General features: G+C 32.7%; 4 protein-coding genes across 5 annotated transcripts; 3 read left to right on the forward strand and 1 right to left on the reverse strand.

Annotated features, from left to right (window-relative positions):
• Positions 1-1,659: 1,659 nt before the first annotated feature.
• LOC125820009 (uncharacterized) lies at positions 1,660-4,895 on the forward strand. The gene is made up of 2 exons (XM_049499425.1): positions 1,660-1,843; positions 4,335-4,895. The coding sequence occupies exons 1-2, from the start codon at positions 1,676-1,678 to the stop codon at positions 4,893-4,895; spliced, it is 729 nt and encodes a 242-aa protein (XP_049355382.1). The 5' UTR covers positions 1,660-1,675.
• A 3,997-nt stretch (positions 4,896-8,892) lies between these two features.
• On the forward strand, positions 8,893-12,956 carry LOC125819944 (gamma-glutamylcyclotransferase 2-1-like). Its single transcript, XM_049499348.1, has 8 exons — positions 8,893-9,096; positions 10,478-10,613; positions 10,720-10,796; positions 11,618-11,674; positions 11,863-11,919; positions 12,045-12,085; positions 12,298-12,369; positions 12,455-12,956. Exons 2-8 carry the CDS (start codon positions 10,505-10,507, stop codon positions 12,717-12,719), a joined length of 678 nt encoding a protein of 225 aa, XP_049355305.1. The 5' UTR covers positions 8,893-9,096; positions 10,478-10,504; the 3' UTR covers positions 12,720-12,956.
• Positions 12,957-14,443: 1,487 nt separating this feature from the next.
• On the reverse strand, positions 14,444-17,164 carry LOC125819987 (putative RNA methyltransferase At5g10620). Its single transcript, XM_049499399.1, has 7 exons — positions 17,060-17,164; positions 16,917-16,954; positions 16,684-16,826; positions 15,486-15,552; positions 15,341-15,418; positions 14,996-15,141; positions 14,444-14,501 (listed from the first exon to the last, which is right to left on the reverse strand). The coding sequence occupies exons 1-7, from the start codon at positions 17,109-17,111 to the stop codon at positions 14,462-14,464; spliced, it is 564 nt and encodes a 187-aa protein (XP_049355356.1). The 5' UTR covers positions 17,112-17,164; the 3' UTR covers positions 14,444-14,461.
• A 2,716-nt stretch (positions 17,165-19,880) lies between these two features.
• LOC125820146 (UDP-galactose/UDP-glucose transporter 7) lies at positions 19,881-25,212 on the forward strand. Of its 2 annotated transcripts, none has more exons than XM_049499570.1 (7): positions 19,881-20,013; positions 21,159-21,303; positions 21,440-21,685; positions 23,021-23,131; positions 23,240-23,398; positions 24,588-24,731; positions 24,829-25,212. In XM_049499570.1, exons 1-7 carry the CDS (start codon positions 19,982-19,984, stop codon positions 24,991-24,993), a joined length of 1,002 nt encoding a protein of 333 aa, XP_049355527.1. In that variant the 5' UTR covers positions 19,881-19,981; the 3' UTR covers positions 24,994-25,212. The 2 variants fall into 2 exon arrangements, with proteins under 2 accessions (XP_049355527.1, XP_049355528.1); XM_049499571.1 differs by having other exon boundaries at positions 21,198-21,303.
• The last annotated feature ends 957 nt before the right edge of the window (positions 25,213-26,169 follow it).

The raw sequence follows: 26,169 nt of genomic DNA on the forward strand, positions 1-26,169 counted from the left end.
AAGGGAAGAATTCAAGTCGTATGTAGAGTTCTTTGTATTTTGCACTCATAATATATGGATATTTTTTTTATATTTTTTATAATAAGTGATTTAATGAGGCAAGAATGTATATTGACTAATCATAATTCATCACAATATGTATTTATTGACTTAATATAAATATTGAATACTGTATAAATTTTTACGTGAATTGAAATCGACTATATTTCTTAAAAGAAATAATGCAAAATGTCCTCTTTGACATAATACTCAAAACTTTAAAATATCTTTGATAAAAATCTAGAATCCTCCTCAGATTAATTTATATTGATTTCTTTATCATAATTTAACTCTACTTGATAAGAAGGTAATTTTTTTACTTTATAATTCCATTTCTCAAAATGCACTTCATAAAGTAATTCTCCATTAATCTACTTCAAGATAAAATAATTATTTTATATATATATGATTTTATCTTTTTTCACTTTTATGACTTTTTTGACTCAACTTTGTGAAGTACTAATAAACAACATAATCAATTAAACAAAAAGAATCCAAAAAATCTTAAGTGGTACATGTATGAGTCCACTTACCAAAATTTCTATTTATTGCATTTTTATATGTGTTTCCTTAAGAGACGCAACAGTATATATTTATTAAAACAAAATGAGTCATGCCTTGACGTATTTGACCTACTACTTCGAATAGATATAAGTCTTTTTTTAAAAAAAAATTGGTGAGTGACAAATTAAAACTCAAATTATGTAACTATCATAAACAAATGTATTCTCTAACACGAATCAAATGAAAAATTTATATCATAAGAGACATGATTTTTTTATTTGTTTCACATCAAACCAACTCACATGATTAGTAAAACGTACAGCGGGCCGCAGAAGTTGTTGGGTCGCAAGGCTAAATACTCTTGGATAATCAATAGTAAAGTAAAGTAGTACTCTGAGCGAAGGAAGGACAGGGAAACATATTCTCATTGAAATACTGAAAGATTTCTTTTCTTCCTTGGTTCGATAAAAAAATAATTGAGAACATAGTCACTAAATATTTTCTAACGAAAATTTTCAATAGAAAATAGTGATTTTTTAGTAGCGTGACAGAATTATTTGTAAAGATATATTATTATACTTCCTCTTTTAGAAAGATCTAATTGTGTGGCTTTTGGAGGGTATCTAGATTGTGGATCAGAAATCAAGAAATTTATTCATCTTGTGATAATTCTTACTGATCAATATATAACTCAAATCATAATTATTGTAGATAATTTGTTTCAGTAAAAAGAATATGTAAGTCACCAAAACTAGTATCTACGATTAAATAGTACAATATGTGTAGACATTATCTTTCTAGCTACTGGATGTATTATCTTTCTCTCAAAAAGAAAAAAAAAAGCATTCAAAGAATCAACTACCTGAAGAAAAAAATAATAATTTAAAGTTGAAAGAAAAAACAGACAAAATTAAATAATTTTCCAACACATGATTAGAAGCATGTTCCTCTAATTTTATGGAGTGGAAGTCTACTCTTTATTTTTATTTTTTGGACATACTTCTTTTTTACTTTAATTTCGTACATAGCACCGAAATTAGTCTACATTCATTTTATTGCTACTTATATATATGTGTTGTAATATAGAAAGCAACTCATTATTATATTCTTCTTCATAAAACATTAGAAAAAAATGGAATGGAGGAAGTGTTATTTGGATGTAATATTGGTGCCATTAGGGTTTATAATATGCATGGGATATCATATTTGGTTATGGCATAGGGTTAAAAATCAACCTCTTACTACAATTATTGGTACTAATGCTAATGGAAGACGTTTGTGGGTTGAAGCCATCATGAAGGTAATTAATTAATTAATTTCTTGTAGTAGTTCTTCTTTTTGAATATCGTCACTACTATTAGAAAATCGTTAATTTCTCATGACGTATTGTCAGAATTCAGTTCATTGGTAAGAATTTCCGATAATTTTTTGAAACATTATTGATGATGATGAGTCAAATTCTGATGGATTGTGTTGGAAATTAGCGATTTTTTTAGTAGTGTATATTATATCTAGCGAGTAATAAGGATATCATGTGTGTGATTTTTCATCAACTCATGTAGTGTGGTTGTATGAGCTAGTTGGCTGTGGTGTGGATAGTCATGATATACTCAACTTCTTTTTAAGTAAATTTAATATAATATATCATATATATTCGAGATCAATGAGTTTCACTCATTTGTATTTTACACTATGATTCGAATACCTTTTAGTTTTTTTGGTGTATCTCCTAAGAGTCATATCTTCCTTTTTCGCGGGCTAGGGCTGGAGGAGAGGGGATGAATCGGGTCAAGTAAATGGACCAGTTTATCGGTAGGGATAACACGACTTCTTTCATACCTCATAGATCACATTCATCGCGAGTTTTATATATATATATATATATATATATATATCAATTTCAAATAATTCTTACTTTTCCTTACTTTTTGGGAGGTGGTGGGGTTTGTTACCAAATGATAGAAGCATTATTTTCGTGTGTAGCTCTAATTATGTAACGGATGAATGAAGGAAGAAAAGAGTTAGAAGAAAGTAATAATCACTTGTAATTAGCAATTTAATTACATTAAACATGTTTTGGCTTCTTACTAATTAAGCTTTTGCCTATACGTTTGTGTTTAATTAATCTTTATAAAAAGTGTTATAACGTACTAACTTTTAACTTTAGATCGATTGGTTATATTTAATTGTTATACCTCTCCGACTTCGTTCTATATATTAGTCGTTCACTTTCTCATTTACACGCCCCTTAAGACCTCGTTCTACTAACTTATCCCTTAATAAACTTTTTTGAAGCTTTACAAATTTGTTTACACTTTAAAAAGAGAATTAATTGTAAGGGTGAAAAGGGAAAAAAATTTGATTAATTCTATTTTGATTTTATAAATTGACAGATAATTTGGGATAACTTTTTATAGTAAAGTGAACAACTAATATGAGATGGAGAAAATGTTGAGTTTAATTATCATATTCTATCGGTGTAGAGAATTTTACACAAGTAAATTACCTTCACTTCTTATTATAGCATGTCTTAATTTTAAAATTACAAATCACACATTTTAACATAACTTATATATAAACATATTTTAGATGATATGATAGTATAATTATGATTTTTTACACTAATAATATGTATAACTTAAACTCTTAAATGTTAAACAAAATATCAAGCATAGTGTGGAAAAATAACAAATTAATGGGAAGAGGCAATATATGAATCAATATGTCATATCCAACTCAACTTCACTATATATGAATTCTTGGTAATATTCTTTACTTACACTCATTAACCAAAGGATTTCCACTATATTACTAGTGGTTTTTATCATTCAATCTTTCTTTTAAAAAATCCATCTTTTTGTCTGTTGGTAGAAATTGATACTATTCTTCTTTTTCCTTGTTTTAAGTTATGTGAATCTACATAATTGAAAATCGAGTTTAAAAAAGAAAAAAGAACTTTTAATATTAAAGGTGTAACTATATTTGTGTGTATAAAACTTTTGAAACTTTTAATTTTTAACATGTCATAATATGTGTATGTACAAAAAATGTTTGTCATTAAGAGTAAAATAAAAAGTTTAAATTTATAAATTGTCTCCAGATTGATTTAGAATGGATTGTTCTTTTTCGAATGGACTAGAAAGGAAATAGACTCAAATAAATTGAAATAGGGAAAATACTTTTTATGAACAAAATTTTCCTATAAAGTATGCAAATTTATTTCAAAAACTTAAAGATTTTATGACTCTGTATCCCACCATATAAAGTGGATTGGAGCTAGGGTATACTATATATAAAGGAAACTTTACCGATATTTACAGTTCGATAAAACGTGTTACCAATATGAGTGAAATATACAAAATTTATATACTGACTCTCTCTCTATATATATATTATGTTTAAATATACATAGCATATACATTTGTTGGATATTTTATAAACTAGATCATTCAAAAACATTGAACTGTGATTATCCAGTTGTATATAAACACTTCTAAATCATTAGTCACAGTAGCGGAGTGAATTTCACAAAAGGTGTCCAGAAATAGAAAGTGGAAAAAAGATTTGCGAGCATTGCCTCATTCCAAGCGTCTGAAACCACTAGGCTATAACAACTTGTTCTGTTAAGGATGTCCTTTAATCATTTTGTGTATCATTTTACTTGTATTTACTATCTTTTTTTTTCCGACGAATCCAATTGGACACCCTGACCACCATGTAGCTACGCCACTGATCAGTCAGTGCATACAACTTAAACTCTTATATTTTCCATTTTTCTTTAAATTTTGCAGGACAATGAGAAGAAAAACATCTTAGCTGTCCAAACACTAAGAAACACAATAATGGGAGCAACCTTAATGGCTACAACATCAATCCTTCTGTGTTCTGGTCTTGCAGCTGTAATAAGCAGCACTTATAGTGTCAAACAACCACTAAATGATGCAATTTATGGTGCTCATGGTGAATTCATGGTGGCATTAAAATATGTTACACTTTTACTAATTTTCCTATTCTCATTCCTATGTCACACATTGTCAATTAGGTTCATTAACCAAGTCAATTTCCTCATCAATTGTCCACAAGACAATTTGGGAATTGTGAGTCCAGAGTATGTGTCTGAGTTGTTGGAAAAAGGATTTGGTTTGAACACTGTGGGGAATAGGTTGTTTTATGCAGCTTTGCCACTTTTGCTTTGGATATTTGGTCCTGTTTTAGTGTTCTTGTGTTTTGTTACTATGGTACCTATGTTTTATAATCTTGATTTTGTGTGTTCTAATCAAGAAAAAGGGAAAATAGAGTACCCTTGTGAGAATGGGTGTAACAGTGGTAGTGATCAATTTGTGGTTGTGTAAGAAATGATATACTATGTATTATTATCAATATAAATATATAAATGAACTTTATCCAATTTATATTAGTTACATTTGAGTTATGCCCCAGCCCATTTATTTTAATGATGATGAAGATATTTGAATTTGATTAGACATCTGAATATTAAGATGTTATATTCAGAATATTTGATCAATGTATGTTTGTTTTCTCAATATTTGAGGGGAATAGTATAGGATGGGGGTGGGGGTGTTATAGGACCTCCACAAAATTGGAGTGTGTAACAACAAATTGGTTGATGGCGGTGGTTGTGTGTACATAGTAGCTAGTGGTGTGGTAGGTGCCAATAGTGGTTAATAGTGATGGTTGATGATGACAGTTGGTGGTGGATGATATATAGTGGTAATTTATGGTGATGGTGATGGTGATGAGCAGGGGCGTAGCTATGTTATAGTCAGGGTGTCCAATTAGACACGGTCCGTCAGAAAATAATACCGTATATATAAGTAAAATAATACACGAAGTAATTAAATAATATATTTTGAACATCCTTGACAGAACAATGTGTTATAGACCAGTGATTTTAGACACCTTGAAAGAGCTTGTGCTTAGGGTGCTCACGCGTTCAAATTTTACTAGCAACAATTTTATTTTATTTCACTTTTTTTGACACCCTTTATTAATTTTTAGCTCCGCCACGGATGATTTAATGCTGATGTTTTAAGAATATCTAATGATGGTTGATGATGATTATCAATAGTAATAATTAATGATTGCTGATTAGGGAATAGTGATGGACACTCATTTGGAAATAGTGTGTCCAGAATAAATATTTTTCTGGATTTTAATTTGGGCCTGTTTTAATTAGTCTTCTTGTGTTTTATTAGTATGGTTCCTATGTTTTATGATCTTGATAAACTATATATTATCAATATGAATGTTGTAATTGATATATTATTTTGAACTTTGTCCAATATATATTAGTTATTTAAGTCATCATATTAAATCTTGAATTGCAATTATCAACTTTGTTTTGGATCATTTTATGAATAATTTCCATTCAACTTTGGGAAACAAAACTCATTTATCTTTTGATGAGAAAGAAAATCAAACTAAACTACAAAGTCGATGGTGAAATGAGATGATTATTTTTAGAATATTATACAACTTCAAACATAATAAGAGCTCACTTTATTGGACGTTACTGTTTACATTAAACTAATAAATGAAAGATATATATTTTTTATTTTAACATATAACTAAAAGAGAAAAATAATTAAAAAAAGAATCTAAAGATTAATTTGATTGATCTACTAATTAAAGTCAAATATAATCAAACTTTTCTATAATAATTTTTTTTTTTTTATGAAATCGATCTTTCATATTATACTATACTATATATCTTTTATTACAATATGTTTCTATAACTCTTAAAAATATCCAAATAAACTACGATATTACAGAGAAGTTTGACTATAACACCATTTGTTGCACCTTTTTGCCAAATAGAATTGTGGATTTTTTTAAGTTTGGACAGCACATGTTATGTCTATTGATAGCTAGCCCAACAAAAAAAATCACGTGCAATGCATTAATTTTTGCACCTTGTGTCCCTTTTTTTTTAAAAAAATAAATAAATTATAGGAATCACATATTATAAGTACTAAATAACATCATATTCCTTCTAGAAATTTACCAAAAATCCCTTAAAAATGATGTTTGCGGGATACATAGCGTTGTGCACGGGATACATTAGATTTGATACATTCCACATAGCGGGATACATAGCGTTGTGCACGGGATACATTAGGTTTGATACATTCCACTTAGCTGGATACATAGCGTTGTGCACGGGATACATGCAGGATACATAGTGTTGTGCACGGGATACATAGCGTTTGATACATTCCACATAGCGGGATACATAGCGTTGTGCACGGGATACATGCGGGATACATAGGTATTTTAAGAGATTTTTGAAAATTTTGAAATAAGTAGAGATAAATGGATATTAAGGTAAGTAAAGGAGTGTAGTTAAGTAATTTGTCCTTTTTTTTAAAATATTTTATCGGTAGTCGAGTATTTTCTCTCCTTCTAGTCATAACGTTGGGTTCTAATACGAAGGACCTATATTTATTCTTAATGTACTATTATATTTTATTTTTCAAATTTGGTACTATTATTATCTCTTTCGATTTGATTATTCTTACTGTTTTCACTGTCAATTCTTTTATTTCACTAATGTTTTCATCATCATTTTTTATTCTTGTATTTGTTTCAAACTCATTCAGAAAAATAATTTCCTTAAGCCAAGTGTTTATTAGAAACATCTTTTATATACCCTCAAAAGGCTAGAAGTAAAGTATACCACTATATACTAAATATATATGTGATTGTATTTATCCTTCAAGAGTCTATACTTTTACCACTAGTCTAAATTAAATTATTTATTTATGACATAATACATCAACGTGCACTTTAACTTGATTTTAACTATCATCTATGTCCTTTAACTTTGAGTGTACACAAATAAACACTTTAACTTGTATAAAATTAAACTTATCGATACATGCGTCCTATATGGCAATTTGTGTCTACGTGTATTATATCATGTATAACACATGTGTCTATTTGTATACACCCAAAATTAAAGGATATTGATGATATCTGAAGCCAAGTTAAATAACACGTTTATGTATCATATACTTATTTATCAATAAGATATTTAAAATTTGAGTTCAAGATTTTTTTTCCATAAAATTTAACTACCCCATATCACCCATATTAATTTATGGTCCCAAAACGAGGAAAATGAGTTAATTCAAGAAATCGTCTAGGTTCAATGAACTTTAAAAAAAAAACAATTTTATGAAATTGAAATTACCGTTTGTGGACTCAAAAAGGTAAGGTTTATTTGTAATGTTCTTTCAATATCATGCAAAATGCCATCAACATATGTACAAATTTGTTGACTAAATCAAATGTCAAAGAGTCGAAAATTGAAAAATTAAATTTAAAATAATATATAATGAGAAGTACATAGGAAAATTAAAATATTATTTCCACATGCTAGGCATGACTTTGATATTTTGATGAAATTAATTAGGTGAAATTGGTTTCTTTGGCATGACCTTGGATTAAGTGTAGTTAGGTGAAAATTGGATTTTGATGACATATGAACGGTATGCAGTGTATTTTCACAAGTGAAGTTTGGAAAGAGTAATGTATACACCAACTTTACTCTTGTTGTTGAGGTAAACAGACTATTTCAGAAAGATCCTCGACTCAAATAACACATTATTACAAAATGATATAAAATATTATTCTTTTACTGTCTTTTTACATGAATAAAGTATACTAATCATTCCTTTTTAGTTGCATTTCTTAAGGAAATGAAAGCAAAATATCTTGTAGGAGTGCATTTTTTTTCTCCAATGGTGCAATAGCACCATCATGATTCATGTACTCTTTAATTTATTCGATTTTATAAAAAAATCAAGAAGAATATTTCAAAAGTCAATTGGGATTTTCTCTTATTTTATATTTTGGAAAACACATTGAAAATATATTCTCATACCACAAGGGTTGATGTGATGGGATTAGTAGAATTATCCTTCTAATTACATTAATCAATCAGAAGTTTCGAGTTATATTTATGAAAAAAATCTTACGCAACATAAATTTGAATTAACCAGAGCTCTAATATATTCAAATGTTCAATCAAAATAGATCGTAATTTAAATCATTAATGATAAAAAAACATATCTGAAATATTTCAATTTATTGAATTTCCTGAATTATCAGGTGTACGACTTTTCAGAACTATCAATAACTATTTATCAAAACAAATCTCAACCATTTATTACTCCATTTTTCCTATCTAGAGGACGATAAATTAATAGTTGACGTATGTTTCAATAAATAATTAGAGATAGTTCAATTAGAAAACTCGCACACGACCCGGTGATATAAATAAATTGGTGTCTATAAATAGTTTTATTCTCTTCTTCATAAACCACACACACAAAGAGAGAGAGATACAGAGAGAGAAAAATTACCCACATTGCTCTCTCTTTCTCTCTCCTTAATTCCATATTCAATTTGCCTATTTCAAAACCCTCATCAAATTTCATTTTTCTCTGAAGAATTTGTGGAGCAAAAGGGGCAATTTCTGTAAAAGGCATTGCATTTTCATTGATTTGTGAACCTAACAATATTGTATTGGTAAGTATTTTAATCGATTTCCATTTTTTCTCATTTTTTTTGTGGTATTTTTAGAGTTTTTTCTTTTCTGGATGTTCATCATTTTTTAGCAATTTTATGGATCCCATGCTTCATTATGTTGTACATTGAGCTGCAACACTTGTACTGTTCTGTTGTTGTTAACCCTCTTATTGCCAGAAATAAACTGATTTGACCTTTTTTTCTGTTGTGCTTTGCAATATGTGACAACAAGAAAAACATGACTTAAAGGGTTCATTTAGTACGCGGACTAAATTATTCTAGAATTATATAATTTGTGGACTAATTTATTTCCACTTAGGAGACGGGATAAAATAATTTCAAGTTGGATGAGATAACGTGGGATATGATAATTGATTGTGATAGCACACCTTAGGATAGGATAGATAAAGTTATAGCATGGATCAAGATATGCTAATCTCGTCATTTTAGCACAAATGGTAGGATAAATAATCCCGGGACTAATGAATACCTCTAACCATAGCTTTTTATGCTGTATTTTGTTCTAATTTCTAATTTTTAACCAACAATAACCACAATAACGTATGTGGTGTAATCTCACAAGTAGAGGTCTAGGGAGGGTAGAGTGGATGCAGACCTTACCCTTACCTTGGGAGGTAGAGAGACTATCTCTGAGAGGTCCTCGACTCAAGGAGAAGCATATCAAAGCAGTACGGAAAAGGAACGGCCATGACAAATAATAGGGAAAGAATGAAAATGAACATTTAGACAACTAAATAGTAAGATAATCGAAGTAGAAGAAACAATAAATACTAACAGAAATCGAAGAACAAGAAATACAAGAGTAATACTACTACTACATGTATGCGATGAAAAGCTAGACAATCACGAGTGAGTCCAGTGTTATCAAAGGCGAAAAGCACAAAAAAGCTCTTAGGTCTGTGGGGGCTTTAAGCGCAAATAAAGCGTGGGCTTTAACGAAAAAAGGCGCAAAGGGAAAATATATATATATATATATATGTTTAGTCTAAGACTAATAATTATAAACATGAATGACAAATATATGACCAAAGAAATTGAAAAAAATTATGATAAAGTGAAATATCAATTATTTAGCTTCAAATTCTTCATAAGAGGCTCATTGGCAAGGAAATGTTTGCCTTAGAACCTTGATGACAACACTAAAGGGCACATAAAGCGAGGTGAAGCGCTCAACACGTTGAGCCTCACTTCAGGGCTTAAGCGCTCTTAAAGCGCGTCTTTGATAACATACCTACTAGCCTTCTATTATAACTCATGTCCAATCTCTAATTCTTCACCATTTTCAGAAATTCATGTATGTTTCTTTTGCCGAATTGGAGGAAAAGTATATTTTTAATTGATTTTATGGTTAATAGTGCAGATATTAACTAGAGGAAGATTCAGAAACATGGTGTTTTGGATTTTTGGCTATGGGTCATTGGTATGGAACCCTGGATTTGAGTATGATGAGAAATTGATTGGATACATTAAGGATTATAGGCGTGTGTTTGATCTCGGTATGTTCTTATTGATGCTTCAAAATTGTTGAGTTTTATTTGTCTAAAGTATAAAATACTAACTTTTTTGTGATTGTTGTTGAATGTTGAATACATCAATCATCAGCTTGCATTGATCACAGAGGTACACCTGAAAAACCTGCAAGAACCTGCACTCTGGATGAAAGCAAAGGAGCCATTTGTGTAAGTAGATATTAGCATCTATTACCTTCTTCAATATTGACACTTTTTGCGAGTTTCATATTTGAACTATCAGGTGCTTGCGTTTCCTACCTGAACTATTACTAACTATTTATCAAAACACACCTCGAGGGTGACTAGACCAAGTGTTTGAATTCAATCTCTAAAAGGCGCGTGACAACTTAATTTGCCTATAAAATTTCGTCTGCATGGTAATTAACTCATTAATTTCGAGTTGTGTTTTCATAAATAGTTTGGGTAGGAAATGCAAACAACTCCTAGTTCAGGTAGGAAACTCGCAAAAAAGTGATAATTGAGATGTGTGTTTTATCATTATTTCTTAATTTTGTTTTCTAATTAATTCTTTTAATTATCCGCGTGGAGTGCCATTTGGAACTATTTTGAAAACAAAAAAGAAATTTTACACCACACAGGCACGCACCATCAAATACTAGTCAATACGTGTTTTGATAAATAGTTTGTGATAGTTTAGGAAGGAAACACAAATACCATGATAGTTAAAGTAAGAAACTCGCAAAAACGTGATACTTCAAGTGTGTTTTTGACCATTATCTCCTAGTGTTAACTCTTTCTCCATGGTGAAGCTGATTTTCATAATAATAAGAACAAGAATTTAACTTGTATGCACTGCTTAATTTAACTTGTTTTAGGTAATTAGGAAATTAGTTGTAGCATTTATTTGCAAGCGACTATAGTTATCTTTTAGTTGACCTGATATTGTGTACTTTCTAAAAGTAAATATTTTTATTGATTCATAGCTGTTTCCACGACATAATTTAACTTATCTGTGCATTTTCTTTTAGTGGGGTGCTGCTTATTGTGTGAGAGGAGGACCTGAAAAAGAGAAGGAGGCAATGGAGGTACATTGGTTCTTCTTTGACTCCTCAATAATGTTTTCACAGTAAATGTTTATGAATCAGACTTGTCGCCTCTGGGGACTTGGCATTACAGTTTTGTTACATATCCTTTGATCAATATCACATTTACTCATCAGAGTTTGAAACGTTGTTTGGAATTGATCCTGAAAGTTTATTTTTTTGCTGTACAGTATTTAGAAAGAAGAGAGTGTGAGTATGATAGCAAGACCTTGGTGGACTTCTTCACGGTAAGTCGATAACCTTTGAAGTTTAGTAAAGCTCTGCTACAAAAGGGGAATGACATAGATTGTGTACTTAACATAGAATTGCTCACTTGGCTAACTTGGAAAATGTTTCCTTCTTTCTATTTCAGGAAGAAGACTCCTTACATCCTGCCTTAACTGGAGTGATAGTGTAAGTTCTATGGTTGCTATTCTATTTGCATTTCTTGCTGACGGTAGGGTCTGGGAAGGGTAGAGTGTAAGCAAACCTTACCCCTACCTCGTAGAGGTAGAGGGGTTGTTTCCAAAAGACCCACAGCCCAAGTAACACGCTAATCAAAGAACATCAAAACGGTAAATATTTTGTTCAATGATCGTTGAATTGATTCAAAAATCTATTTTCAGGTTTACGTCCACTCCTGACAAAGTAAATAATAAGTATTATCTTGGTCCTGCTCCACTGGAAGAGATGGCTAGGTGAGGATCATTGTTCTATTATCTTATCTTTTGCTTTGAGATTGAACATTTTCAACATATCTTAACTTTTCATATCCATTTTCAGGCAAATTGCTACTGCCTCTGGTCCCTGTGGAAATAACCAGGAATACATATTCAAAATGGAGAAGGCTTTACATGACATTAGTCACGAAGACGACTACATCATAGAGCTAGCAAATGAAGTGCGCAAAGTTCTTGGAATCACGGAATCTGTTCCAAAGGAGAAGAAGTTACTTAGTCCTTCCCAAATTCCGCTCAAATCCCACATTTCGCCTGTGAAAATCCTCCCCTTGCCAGAAGCTATAGCTGCTGTTGCTGCAGACTCTTGACAAAGGAATTGATCTAGAGATCTTTAGGAAGATGAAGTCTTTTCTTCTTTTTAGCTGACCAATCTAGTTATCTATTTCTTAGAAGTATCCCTTGTGTTTTTACTTTTCCTCTAAAACTTAGACTAGGAAGCTAGAATTGAGGGGGGGGGTAGGATAATGAGTTGAGTTGACATACTAACCAGCCAGATGACTTTGTGGCCAGTTTGAACATGGATTCTTGAGTTATTATGAGCACTTAAACACATGATAAAGTGTTTCTGTTAAGACTCGTTTGGTGTATGTTCACTAGCATCTATTAGATTAACATATGTCACCTTCTTTGATTATACACCTCAACTTCAATTGAAACAGGTATGAGGTTTTACGACTTATTGAGGAGAGCCAAGATTTATTTTTTGATTATACACGTCAACTTCAATTGGAACAGGTCCGAGGTTTTACGACTTATTGAGGAGAGCTAAGATTTATTTTTTCATTATACACATCAACTTCAATTGGAACAGGTCTGAGGTTTTACGACTTATTGAGGAGAGCCAAGATTTATTTTAGCTATCACTTGGTCATCCCTTAAGATTTAAGAATAAGAAACAAAAGGTTTGGTGAGATTTGCAAAAATTACCATATGATAAATGGCAATAGGAGATACAAAATTACATATACAATGTAAGATATATCAAGTGAAAATTACTATATTCCATTTTAATTTCTAACAAGATCAAAAAGATAGTTTGGTCTACAAAAGTGTCTTTTGTGTATTGGTTTGGCAAATGTTTCAAATGAATAATATCTTATCACAAGAAACAATAGTTGTCTAACTTGGTATCCAAAGACTCAAAAAGGATATAAATACACAAAACCTTTACTTCATTCATTAGAAATAGTGAAGATGGCATAATGAATTAGATCATTGTGGTGGCTAAAATGTCTAGGCCAGGCTTGTCAACATCGCAACGTTAGATCTGGACAGGCACATCAAGAGGTGTGACATGACACACACCATCGCGATAGAAGTACTATCTGGTTTCACAAACCGTGTAGTAAACCAAGCAAAACATCAAGTATTCGACGTGTCAAGACCTTGACAGACTTTTAGGATCTACGAATGAGGTTCTGCTCACTTCTCAACCACCTTCTTCTCTATAGGCACGTCGAATATCTATAATGGGGGCCAAGGTCATCCTCAAAAGGCAGTCCAAACCTGAGTTTAGTTGCTCTGATGGTGGTTGAATGAAATTTGGAAGTCATTTCAATTCCTTCTTCCAATTCCAAGAAATAGAAATCCTGAAAAAATTAGTCAATGAATTATCGACTCCATTTGATGGATGTTAACTTCTAGTTTGATCAGGAAAACTATCAAAATGAATATATATTAATAAAGGCAATAATCTAATCTCAACGAGCCAACCGTGTTAGGAGACTTTGACAGGTTTCTCCATATGATCAGCAGATCAGGTAACCTACACAAGGGTGTGATGCTATCATGCATATGATTGTTTGCTAAGTAGTTCACTTGAAATACTGAAGCACAATGGGTAATAAAGCTCGTTTTTTTATAAATACGTAATTACACCATTACTCTCCATACTCACTACTCAAGGCCAGTACAGCACATATGTTGAAACCCAATCCATTAAACGTAAATTACAAAGCACCAAGATGGAAAATAGAATAGAAGTTTCAAATATTTAGGCAGAAGTATTACCTGTACCTGTATTGGTTTATCATGGTTAAGACATCAATGTCTAGTGATGGTATTTCTGTCCTTTAAGAATGGTCCACCCTCTGTCAAAATATTCAGAACAACGTATCGATTAAATTTCTGGAAATTCATGCATGGACATGATAGATAAACAATCAGATTTCGGTGAAAAAGATTAATGCAAAAGACACTATGTACATAAATGGATGAAAGGAACCTATAGAGAAGGTAAAGGAGGATTAGGTGGCTAGTCATTTTAGCACAGTATCCGCCAAAGTTGTACAACACATGTCACTGAATCTCGTTTCCAGGAAGCTTTTGCTTGACTAAAATAATACTATCTCAGACAGTGTCTAATACGGAGAGGGACAGAGGATATATGTTTGCCTTTTAGTTCGAAAGACTAATGAGCACAGAGCAACTAGGACGCAGGACGCATGAATACATCAGGTTGTGAAACTATATTCTCAAACCATCTTCTCAACACTGAAATATTTACCAGCATAAATGAGGGACTGGGGGAGGGGTTAGCAGCACCAGCACTTCAAAAGAATAATAGTTTGTTCCAGTCTCTGACCTGTAAAGTTGTTCTATCAGTACAACTAAGGCAACCTCATGATTCAAGACTAAGGATGACAATTTAACTGATACGTTAGCTCTCTCTCGCAATTGTCTACCATGTCCATAAGGTCCACCAATGCAAAAGAGTAAGCTTGATGCTCCCTACAAGATAGAGGAGAAGAGTCATTCAAAAATTCTAGTGTTTATTTTTTTCGCGTAGAATCCCCTTCCCAGTGATGACTTTAAAATCTGTAAGCTCATTTCAGGAAAGAACTTTCATTTCTCGCCGGGATACTTACCGCTGAACCATGATAGATGATACCAGGAACAAAAGACTCTGCCATGATGAAGCATAACTCACCTTGTTTCCAGCGTCTCCGATTAAAGAAGCCACCTGCTCGGATCCCACATCATGACCACGCTCATCCAACATTACAACCTGGTTTTAAACAGATTAGGACGGTGATAGGGTAATTTTTATTTTCTAAATACTTCTGAACGCTTACCCATTCATCAGGCCTGATGAGGCCCATAACAGCAATGTCCTCATGTTCAATTTGAGCCACTACATCACTGTTTCAAATGAAAATAACAAGCTTTAAATTAACACTTCCGGGACTTATATCCCATCCATGATAGGTAAAACGCATTGTCACGGATTCCAGTAGGGACATTGGGATATCTGTAAAGTAAACAACTCTATTTAATGATATGAAATCATCAAACAACCACCTAATTTTTTATTTTCTTTTTGGAGAGTGCAATCACATCAAGTTCTTAAAGTCTAAGTGAGAAGGACCACTAAATAGGTGCGTTCAATCCAAAGATCAGAACCCACAAATTATCACCAATTTCCAATTGAAATATACCAACTTTGCCAAAAACAAGAATAAGAAAACAGAATTTCAACACACCGAACATTTTGGGGATGAATTTAAATGAAGAACATGGTCAATGAGGATTCATACGGCCAATCCCAACTTGTTTGGGATAGCGGAGTAGTTGTTGTTTTGTTGGAAGGTCCAATCACTTCAATAACTTAATGTCCAAGTGTAATGGACCACTACATCTAGTATTCAATACAAAGACCAGAATTCACTTATCATCACCAATTTCCGATTGAAATATAACAACTTTGCAAAGATTAAAGAAAAGGACAAAATTTCAACATACCTAGCATTTCTAGTATGAATTTAAATGAAGAACATTCATATACCCGACCCTAACTTGTTTAGGACTGAGGCGTAGTTGTTCCGTTGGAATGTCTAATCACTTCAACATCTTAATGTCTAAGTGAAATGGACCACTACATCTAGTGTTCAACACAGACCATAACTCACAAATTATCACCAATTCCCAATTGAAACATACCAACTTCGCAAAAAAAAAAAAAAAGTCAGATGAAATTAAACGAAGAAAATGGTCAATGAGGATTCACATAGCCAACCCCAACTTATTTGGTATTGAGGCGTAGTTGTTCTGTTGGAAGGTCCATTTTTTGATAAACATAGTATCCAACCCACTATTAATTCCAACGATACCTATCACCTCTGTCAATCACTTCAACATCTCAATCCCTAAGTGAAATTACCATTACCATTACATCTAGTGTTCAACACAAAGACTAAAACTCACAAATTTTCACCAATTTCCAATAAAAATATACCAAATCTACTCGAAAAAATCGACAATATTTCAACATACCGTGCATTTTTGGGATTAGACTTTATTCGAACATCATCAACACTACAATAATTCCTGAGCTTCTTCATATACTCATCAACTATTAACTGCACTCCATGTGACCTATTCTTCCCCACAGTTAATATGCGTATAGGTATTGCTCTCTATATCCAAAAAAACAAAAAAATTACAAGCAATTGTTACACATATGAGGAGTTTCTTTAGCTTAATTAAGAGAAATTAAGGAACTTTACCACTGATTGGCCAGTGAATTTGGAGTGTTGCTGCTTCCCTGAAGAAATAATCAAAAGATTAAAACCCAAAATACACAAGATAGAAATGAAGAATTAACCTAAATAGCAGCCCAATCAATTGAAATAGGGGAGATTTGAGGAACCTGAAGGAAGTGAAAGCTTGGAGTTGAGACCAGCTACAGGGGACACTGCCATTTTAGCTGAAAAGTTTGAACTCTGAATATTTCTTATCTAAATTGTTGCAGGCAGAAAATTTTACCGTTTGTTTGAGTTGGGTTTTTAAAGTTAATTTTCGGAGTCGTTTGGTTGGATGTATAAGAATTTTTTTTATTAGGTAATTGAATACATACACGATGACGTTAAGCTCCTAGTAAGAATAATAGGTTCGGTCTTGATGGGATTGTAGGTTTAGTCCTACGCTCATTTTAACACATGCCTTGATGATAGATGAATTGACGTGACATACTTAGGAAAGGTGTTGTGATGTATGTTATTTTCATAGATAATGTAATATTGATTGGCGAGATACACATAGTTAACGAGAAATTGGAACCTTTGAGACTAACTTCAAAGTCTAAAGGTTTTAAGTTTAGTATAACTAAGATCGAGTACTTAGGGTGCAAGTTCAGTGGCATAACATAAGAGACAAAGGTGGAAGTGAAGATTGATTCACATGCTATACTCAAGAGAAGCGTTTTCAAGTATCTTAGATTCAGATTGACGAGAATGTCGAACAGTGTAATGGAGCGAGATGTATGAAGTAAATGCTCATATTTAGGGGCCTGTGTGATAAGACTGTTACAGAGGCTTAATGAAGTTCTACAAAAATCAATGATTAGACCTGCATTGTTGTATGCAATTGTGTGTTGGCCAATCAAGAACATACAAGTTCAGAAGACGAAAGCAACAATGATGTTGATGCTCAAATGGATATGTGTGCATATCAAGAGACATGATTAAGAACAAATCTATTCATGATAAAGTAAGCTAGCGTTTGGCCATAGATTTCCAAATATTCTTGACAAATATTATTTGGGTGAAAATTTGGGTGAAATTTCACCATGTGTTTGGCCATAGTATTTATGAAATATATTTCACTTTTTAGAAAAATATGATTTATACCCATAAGTTTTAAAAACTATCAAAACTAACCATAAGTTTGTATTACAAGTCAATTGGATATTCGTTGCAACAAATAACAAGTAGTTTCCATGCCACTAGAGCAATGTGGTAGTTTGGAGTGAGTGCAACAACCACCATTTCATACATCGTGAAGTAGACAAAGCACATGACTTTGTTACCTTGAGCCGATTGTTCATCATTTTCATCAACAACCAAATCATCACTTTCAGATTCACTGAATATTTCATCACTACTTTGGTGTTCACGTAAAAAAAAATGTAATACAACGCAAACAACTACTATAGAGGGTGTTTTTGTAAAAGATAAAAGTTTGGTGTAAAATTTCAATTTTCAAAAGATCCCAAATAATGAGATTTGGCCCAAATACTAGAAAAAACTAGTATTTGGGAATTTGGGATATTTGCCAAAAATATTTGCCAAATAATGACAAATTGTATGGACAAACACTATTTGCCAAATTTTTCCCCAAATATTATTTGGGAAATCTATGGCCAAACGGGCCCTAAGAGTAGTCTTCGTGAAATATAAACTAAGTAAAAACAAGATTGAGATAGATCAGATAAGTGAAAGAGAATGTGTAAAAGATAAGAACTGAGGGAGGTGATTTTGCAGGACATAACACACCTCCGACTTACCGAAAACATGCCCTTTAAAAGACATATAAAGTTACAATCTGTGTTTATCCTAATCTCGAAACCAATAAATACACATTACAATTGATTATCTCCCGGGTAAATTTTGCAAGTAAATATGAAAAATAAAATACAAAATAACAGCACGCTAAGAGTCAACTACCTAAAACGAAAGTTCCGGCAAATTTCTTTTTCTTTGTTAGCAGCCGATAAAAATGGCCTACGGTCATCATCAACAAACAAAATATATTAATATAGTAACAAAAAGATCCCTTTTTTTTACACCAAATTCCAAGTTTTTATCACACTGTATCACTCTCTACACTACACATCCCTTGATCCAAAAAAAAAAAAAACCATTTTTCAATTCCTATATACTCAGAAAAATCATGTAATCACGAGAATTTTTATATATACTTATAGATAAAGGAGGTAACTTTTGCTATTTTGGGAAGTGGGTATTGTGCTTTTGGGTTTTTCTTTATATGGGTGTTTTTCATTTTTCCATTTTCGTGCAAAAGATCTGTTTTTGAGTTAATTGAAAGCTGTATCTGAAGTGGGTGTTTTTCGTTTTTCAATTTTGTGCTTTGATTATAGAGATTTCAGTAATTTTAGTGTGAAAGATTTGTTTTTGAGTTTATTGAAAGCTTGTATCTGAAGTGGGTATTGTGTTTTAGAGTTTTTCTTTATCTGGGTGTTTTACGTTTTCCAATTCTGTGCTTTGATTATAGAGATTTCAGTAATTTTAGTGTGAAAGATTTGTTTTTGAGTTTATTGAAAGCTTGTATCTGAAGTGGGTATTGTGCTTTTGGGTTTTTCTTTATCTGGGTGTTCTTCATTTTTCCATTTTCGTGCTTTGATTATAGAGATTTCAGTAATTTTAGTTCAAAAGATTTGTTTTTGAGTTAATTGAAAGCTTGTATCTGAAGTGGGGATTGTGCTTTCGGGTTTTCCTTATATGGGTGTTTTTCATTTTCTAATTTCGTGCTTAAGTTATAGAGATTTCGATAAATTGGTGCAAAACAATTGTTTTTTGAGTTAATTGAAAGCTGTATTTGAGCTCAACTGAGCAATCTCAAGCAGAGATTGATTTGGTTAGCAGATTTGGAGTGCATGTGATACTTTTTTTGGCTTTTATATCAATCTGGGTGTTCTTCTTTTCTAATTTCTTGATTCAATTGCAGATTTTTTTGTGTATATAAAGGACTGTCAATGAAGTGATAAGCTGTCTTTAAGGTTCAAAGATTTTCTGTTACTGAAGGATTCTTTCCTTTTTGTTTCGTTGGACAAATGGAGATTATGGATTCAAGTCCTTATTTGAGGTTCGTTTTCTTTCAATTAATAAACTGAATTATTCTAGTTACTTGCATGCAAGTAAATTTCTTATGGAGATTATTCATCCTTATACTAGTAGTCGTAGTATTTCTCTTGTAGTTTCTTGTCCTTCAATTTCTGTTAGTGTCTCTTGTACTTCGATTATTGCACTATTAAGTTGTAGTTAGTGTTCTTTTTTTCAGAATGTTTTGTCATGCTTTTCATGATTTCTTCAGTTCCATTATTTCTCTTTCGATCTGCCTTGATGTGCTTATCCTTGAGCCGAGGGTCTATCAGAAACAACCTCCCAAAGTAGGGGTAAGGTCCGCATACACACCACCCTCCCCAAATCCCACAAGTGGGATTACACTGGGTATGTTGTTGTTGTTGTTGCATGCAAGTAAATTATGACTTCTCCTTGTTGTGTTTTCGCTCTGTTGTTTGCTTTTTACATTTTCACCTTGTTTGGTAGTTTCCTCATAAATTGCATCCACTGAATCTTGTGGTAACTTGCTGAAAGAAAATTTGAAATGGCTGATTAAGCAGCACTTCTGTTAATGACTAAAGAATGAAGTGAATGTTCCTGAAATCTGTTTAAATTTCTGGAAGAATTAAGCAAAAAGAATGGAACATCATCTGTTTCAGTTCGCTGAGTGACACATTTCTTCTCCACTATACCACTCTGCCCAAAGCTTGGGGTTTTTGAGGGAGTCCTTTATTTTTCACCCCCAACAAGAATGCATGATAGGCTCGTAGAGCTTTATTAAATAATAGCCTAGTGAAAAAGGAGTATATATCCGGAGGTAGACATGTCCTTGCATCCTTTAACAAAGCAATATATATTAGGAAGACCAATTGATCAGGGAATTAAGAGTAGTCCCATTCTACTTTTCGCAATTAGAACGAAAATGATCCGTCAAGTGTGAGAACATAGAAGTATATTATGATCATGCTGTTTGGAGTTAATCATCTTTTATATGATAAACCTTACTGCAACCCATAGGCTGACAATGGTTTTTTCCTATTTTCCCGCTTTCGTGACTTGAACAAATTAACCTGCTACATCTTGGTTGGAAGTGGAGTGTCTTGTACAGAAGAGAAAACCAACCATCTCCTGCCTGTTTAAAGTTACATCACTGTATATGGTTTCTAGGAACTTATTGACTAACAGAACACATGTATTAAATGACAGTTTAATCGCTGCATTCTCGTATGGCATTGCATCTATGGCTATGGTTTTCATCAACAAGGCAGTGATCATGCAATATGCCCACTCAATGACTCTTCTCACAGTCCAGGTACAATAACATGACTTGTCAGTATGCTGAATAGACAGAAAACATATTGGATTTCTATCATCTTGTGAACTGTTGACTTGTGTTTCTTTTGTTCTTACCTTTTTTCCTTTTTGGCTGGACTATACACTGTTATTAGCAAATAGCAACAGCTTTGCTCATACACCTTGGTAGAGTCATGGGATACACAAAAGCCAAAGAATTAAATGCAGAGACTGCAAAAAGACTTTTCCCAGTTTCATTGTTCTACAATGCAAATGTGGGATTTGCTTTAGCAAGCTTGAAAGGAGTAAATATTCCTATGTATATTGCCATCAAAAGGCTTACGCCACTTGCTGTACTAGTAGCTGGATTCTTTACCGGAAAGGGTAGACCTACAACTCAGGTTGGTGATTAAGATATCTACCTGGTTTCATACTAGTTCGGTAGAGTAACTTCATTTTTAAGTGCTCTCAGTGTTGCTTGTTGCCTCGATAGATCTGCGAATTTCTTGATGGTGTTTTATATCTTTTCATCTCTGTGTATACTGTAACTTTACTGTACTTTATTTGGAATTTGATAAAAATTGGGATCTGGGAGTGTGGAAACATAGAGCTCTGATTTTCTTATACAATTAGCTATTATATGCCTAGCAGTGGCAGTATACTTAAATTGATAGACTGTCTCTACTTACGTAGTTACTTTTGTTTTTGCTTTCCGTGACTTCTACACAGATGTTCATGCACTAGTCACTATAAATAAGAGAATCCAAATGTGTATACATATTTGTAAACACCAGTAATCTGGTTCTGCATTTTAGCTTTCTCAACTTCTTTTGTTTACGTCTTGGTTTCATTCCTCCATGTGAGGAAACCAAGTGGAAGCTTTATACTAATAGTAAGTCGATTTGTGGCTTTATGAATTTTGGAGAAGTGAAAACCACAGAGGTAACATTTTTCCTTAGTTTACTATGTAGATGATATTGCCTGTATTACTCTATATGTAAGATAACTGACTTAAAAGTCAGGCCTGTAACCAAAGGGATGGATTTCAAGCTGTGTAGAGTTTCTTGCTAGTGGGCTAGTCCAACGGTTGTATTTACTTTCAACCTACCATTGACTATTCTATCAGCGCAAACAGTTAAAATAAAGCTAATGCAAATAGCAAAATGCAGTCAGAAGATTAGTTTGGAGAAGTATTTATTTGGGAAAAGATGGTACCCCCTTAACTAACGTAATGGTCATCATTTGATCCTTACTCAATGCTTAAGCCACTATCATTAACCTTGAGTGTAATGTATTCACGAGGTAAACAATTTAGTGTGTTCACCACCAAACTGGTTGGCCAGTGAACTTCTTCTACCCCTTTAAGATACAGGATAGTTAGTCTCTGACAAAATAGTAGCTGACATAGGAAAAGTTGGAGAAGGAGGCATTCATTCCGACATTTGTAAAGTATAGGTGGGTTTGGCTTGAAGACTCAAGTAGAATTTGACTCAATAATAAGGCACTAGACTTGATCTTTTGTTTACTAATATATATTCTTCCCTACAGATGCCAAATTGATATATCGTTGATTAATGAGAAAGCTATGTTCATCTACTATTGCCTACCATTTTATCATCCATTGGGGTTTTGCCCAACCATGTACTAAGTGGCACCACCTATAGTGTGTCAATGATAAAAAGAATGACTAAAGTTGGTAGGTAAATCTACTAATGGAATTTTCTGTCTTATTTCAGGTAACACTTTCCGTATTACTTATTGCTGCCGGAGTTCTTATCGCAGCTCTTGGAGATTTTTCCTTTGATCTTTTTGGATACAGTTTGGCCTTTATTTCTGTTTTCTTCCAGGTCTTGCCTTGTTTTTATCATTTAGTGCTTTTTGTTGCATGTATCTCTTCACTTATTGAGATTAAATTATAATTCCATCTTAGTTACATACCCTTGTTTCATTTGCAGACCATGTACCTTGTGTTGGTTGAGAAGTCAGGAGCAGAGGATGGGCTTTCGTCGATTGAGATCATGTTTTACAACAGTTTCTTATCTTTGCCATTTCTGCTATTCCTCATCATAGCCACAGGAGAATTTCCAAATTCTTTATCTCTTTTATTTGCAAAGGTTAGTTTCTTTGCTATATTCAGTATAGTCAACATCGTCCTTTATTGATACTAAGAAGCAAATTAGTTGGTAGTTACCGCTTGAGTAGTGCTGGACAATTTTTGAGTTATCATTGCCTTTTGTTGTCAAACTAAGTTAAAGAGAAAAGGCAAACGTAAAGGGAGATAATACAGAAGCATGTATCAATAAATTAGAATGATCAATGAAAGCTAAAATGAAGTATGAGACAAGTATTTCAGATCCCAACGGAGGAAAAAAAAGACTAGATAGTTTCTTACATTATGTCTAAAAGCTTTGGTGGGCAGTTGCTCAGCATATGTGCATGTACGAGGTAGTGGGTACACGGTAGATTAGGTAAGGTGTGTGCATTGATTCAGACACCCCTGTTACAAAATTAGAAAATTGAATAATTGCCAACTTGTAGGAATTAGGATATATAAATTAATCATTCAACATATACTTTCTTTTCTGAAATGAATTAACTATACTTTTCTTAGTTGAGATCTGCTATATGAATCCTCTATACTTGTGTATCCTAATACTTAAAGTTTAGAGGTTCGCTGAAGAGTCTTTAAGTTAAGAAGAGAGGAGCATAATAGAAGAAGGAACTCTCATACTACAAGAAGAAGAGAAAGAGTCATTGTTTAGATAATGAAAAGAAAAAATAAATCAAAAGAAGTAGATAAAAAAAATGTAGTAGCCGCACAGGCGTTTCAAACAAGAAGGTGGAGGAAAGGAAACAACAAGAAAGAGAACGCTGAAACATACTATGGATAGGAGTCCTAGTAATCAAATAGAAAAGGGTACTAGTTTTTCCTCCTTCTTTATCATCTATAAAGTTTATTCAAATAAATGAATACTCCATGGATCTGCGCTGGATGATCATTTTTCGTTAGAGATTGAATTGAGCTGAGTTTGTGCAGAAGTTTATTTACACTAGTGAGATATGCTTCACCTGGGCATTTTCACTTGTGTGTGTGACTGTTTTAATTTATGTGTCGACTCTTCCTTTCATCTGCAAAATCTGGAAAAGAAATTATTCGTTTCATTAGAATTTCAGATCACAATTTCGAATGGAAAAAATTGAATCTTCCCTTGGCTAATGTACTAGTTGAAGTCTATCTTTATCCTTTCTGAATGCTTATTGAAATTTTGTGGTTCTAAACTCGCCTTTTTCCCCCATGAACAGAGTAGTTCAATATCATTTCTTGCAATTCTTATTCTTTCATTGGTGATGGGCATCATCTTGAACTATACGATGTTCTTGTGCACCATTGTTAACTCAGCTTTAACTACCACAATCGTCGGAGTCCTCAAAGGAGTTGGATCTACGGTATGTGTACATCTTAAATCTTTCTTTTATTTCTTCAACTACCACGATTTGTCGGAGTCCTACATTTCACTTCAAAATTTCCCCTTTTCATTCACAGACACTTGGATTTGTCCTGTTGGGAGGAGTAGAAGTACATGCTTTGAATGTCACTGGTTTAGTGATCAACACAGCTGGTGGTGTGTGGTATTCATTAGCCAAATATCAACAGAAGAAGAGCAAATTGCCCAAGATAATGTCCGATATCGATAGTCATCGTAAATAAAAAGATTACAAGTTGGTTCCATAGAGTTCAATATTTATAATTTTCTTCCTTCACAAGTTGTGAAGAGGAAACTACAAGTTACAATCACCATGGATTTTGTTTACAATCAATTTGATAGTACCTTGAACATGTACTTCTTGTTTACATGTAAACATTGAAAATGTTGTATAACTCTTTTTTGTCTTGAAATCCTAGAGTATTTCTTTTCATCTGTCTAAATCTTGGTCGTGAATTTACTTCAAAAGAAACTTGTCTAAACCTACCTAAGCTAGTTGAGGTCAGGTTATTAATGTGAGGTGGATCCAGAAAAGGGGTGGTTCTAGTTATTATCTCGAAATGATTTGTATATATATTTCCTATAGACCTTGGTAGGTAGCGTTGTATCGTACTTCTATTAGGAGAGATATTATAGGTATCCGATAAAATAATCAAGCAAGCTGTGTTCAAACATCACTATTGTTGCACAAAACATGAAATGGAAAAATAAACATATGTTATATACCAATTACCAGCTTTCCTTACTCCATTGAGAATGACCAAAGATTTTTTTCTAGATGACAAAGACTTGAAAAAAGTTATAGTAAGCAAAATCATACGAAAAAGGGGTATGAGATAACCATAATCGATACATCGGAGGGACGTTAAGTGGTTGATATTATCCTTCTCGGACTAGAACTTCTTGTTATCGAGGACGAATCTTATCAGTAATGGTTATCGTGGGATGGATAAGATTCCTCCACTCTTAATCAGAAGTTTCTAGTTTCAGGAATGATTTTTTTTTTTGTAGGACAATGCTTTTCCTCTTTTAATTCTCTTTATGCGGCGTGACTTTAGATTAATCCTGCTCTAGAGAGTACCCGATATCGAGTGAAAAACGAAAAAATTCCACACGTATACGCGTAGAAAAAGATATATAGTTTTTCAGCATATTTCATTTTCTATTGTTGTTTGACAAAAAAGATATATGGTCCAGTCATAATAAATATCTATGTTCTAACCTTAGTCACTTCAAAGTTCATATCAAAATATTTCATATTTTCACATGAAAATTATTTAGACTCATTTGTCAAAGTTTAAGTGAGCAATTATATGGTATTTATGTCGGTGGAAGATAATAAAAATTATTTAAAATAATTAAAGTGCGTATAAATTGTCTCAAACATGATCGATGTTTAC

Source organism: Solanum verrucosum, unplaced genomic scaffold, assembly GCF_900185275.1.
Source record: "Solanum verrucosum unplaced genomic scaffold, falcon-dt-bn FXZP01000229.1, whole genome shotgun sequence".
Classification (NCBI taxonomy): Eukaryota; Viridiplantae; Streptophyta; class Magnoliopsida; order Solanales; family Solanaceae; genus Solanum; species Solanum verrucosum.

What these genes read in the sequence shown, in the direction of transcription:
- LOC125820009 (XM_049499425.1), top strand. Translation starts at nt 1,676, where the DNA reads ATGGAATGGAGGAAGTGTTATTTGGATGTAATATTGGTGCCATTAGGG. An exon ending in GGGTTGAAGCCATCATGAAG is followed by an intron (nt 1,844 to 4,334) that starts GTAATTAATTAA and finishes TAAATTTTGCAG; the next exon opens with GACAATGAGAAGAAAAACAT.
- LOC125819944 (XM_049499348.1), top strand. Translation starts at nt 10,505, where the DNA reads ATGGTGTTTTGGATTTTTGGCTATGGGTCATTGGTATGGAACCCTGGA. An exon ending in AAAGCAAAGGAGCCATTTGT is followed by an intron (nt 10,797 to 11,617) that starts GTAAGTAGATAT and finishes ATTTTCTTTTAG; the next exon opens with TGGGGTGCTGCTTATTGTGT. An exon ending in CCACTGGAAGAGATGGCTAG is followed by an intron (nt 12,370 to 12,454) that starts GTGAGGATCATT and finishes ATCCATTTTCAG; the next exon opens with GCAAATTGCTACTGCCTCTG.
- LOC125819987 (XM_049499399.1), bottom strand. Translation starts at nt 17,111, where the DNA reads ATGGCAGTGTCCCCTGTAGCTGGTCTCAACTCCAAGCTTTCACTTCCT. An exon ending in TCTAATCCCAAAAATGCACG is followed by an intron (nt 15,553 to 16,683) that starts GTATGTTGAAAT and finishes CATTTGAAACAG; the next exon opens with TGATGTAGTGGCTCAAATTG. An exon ending in TCGGAGACGCTGGAAACAAG is followed by an intron (nt 15,142 to 15,340) that starts GTGAGTTATGCT and finishes TCTATCTTGTAG; the next exon opens with GGAGCATCAAGCTTACTCTT.
- LOC125820146 (XM_049499570.1), top strand. Translation starts at nt 19,982, where the DNA reads ATGGAGATTATGGATTCAAGTCCTTATTTGAG. An exon ending in AGGGTAGACCTACAACTCAG is followed by an intron (nt 21,686 to 23,020) that starts GTTGGTGATTAA and finishes GTCTTATTTCAG; the next exon opens with GTAACACTTTCCGTATTACT. An exon ending in TTATTTCTGTTTTCTTCCAG is followed by an intron (nt 23,132 to 23,239) that starts GTCTTGCCTTGT and finishes TTTCATTTGCAG; the next exon opens with ACCATGTACCTTGTGTTGGT.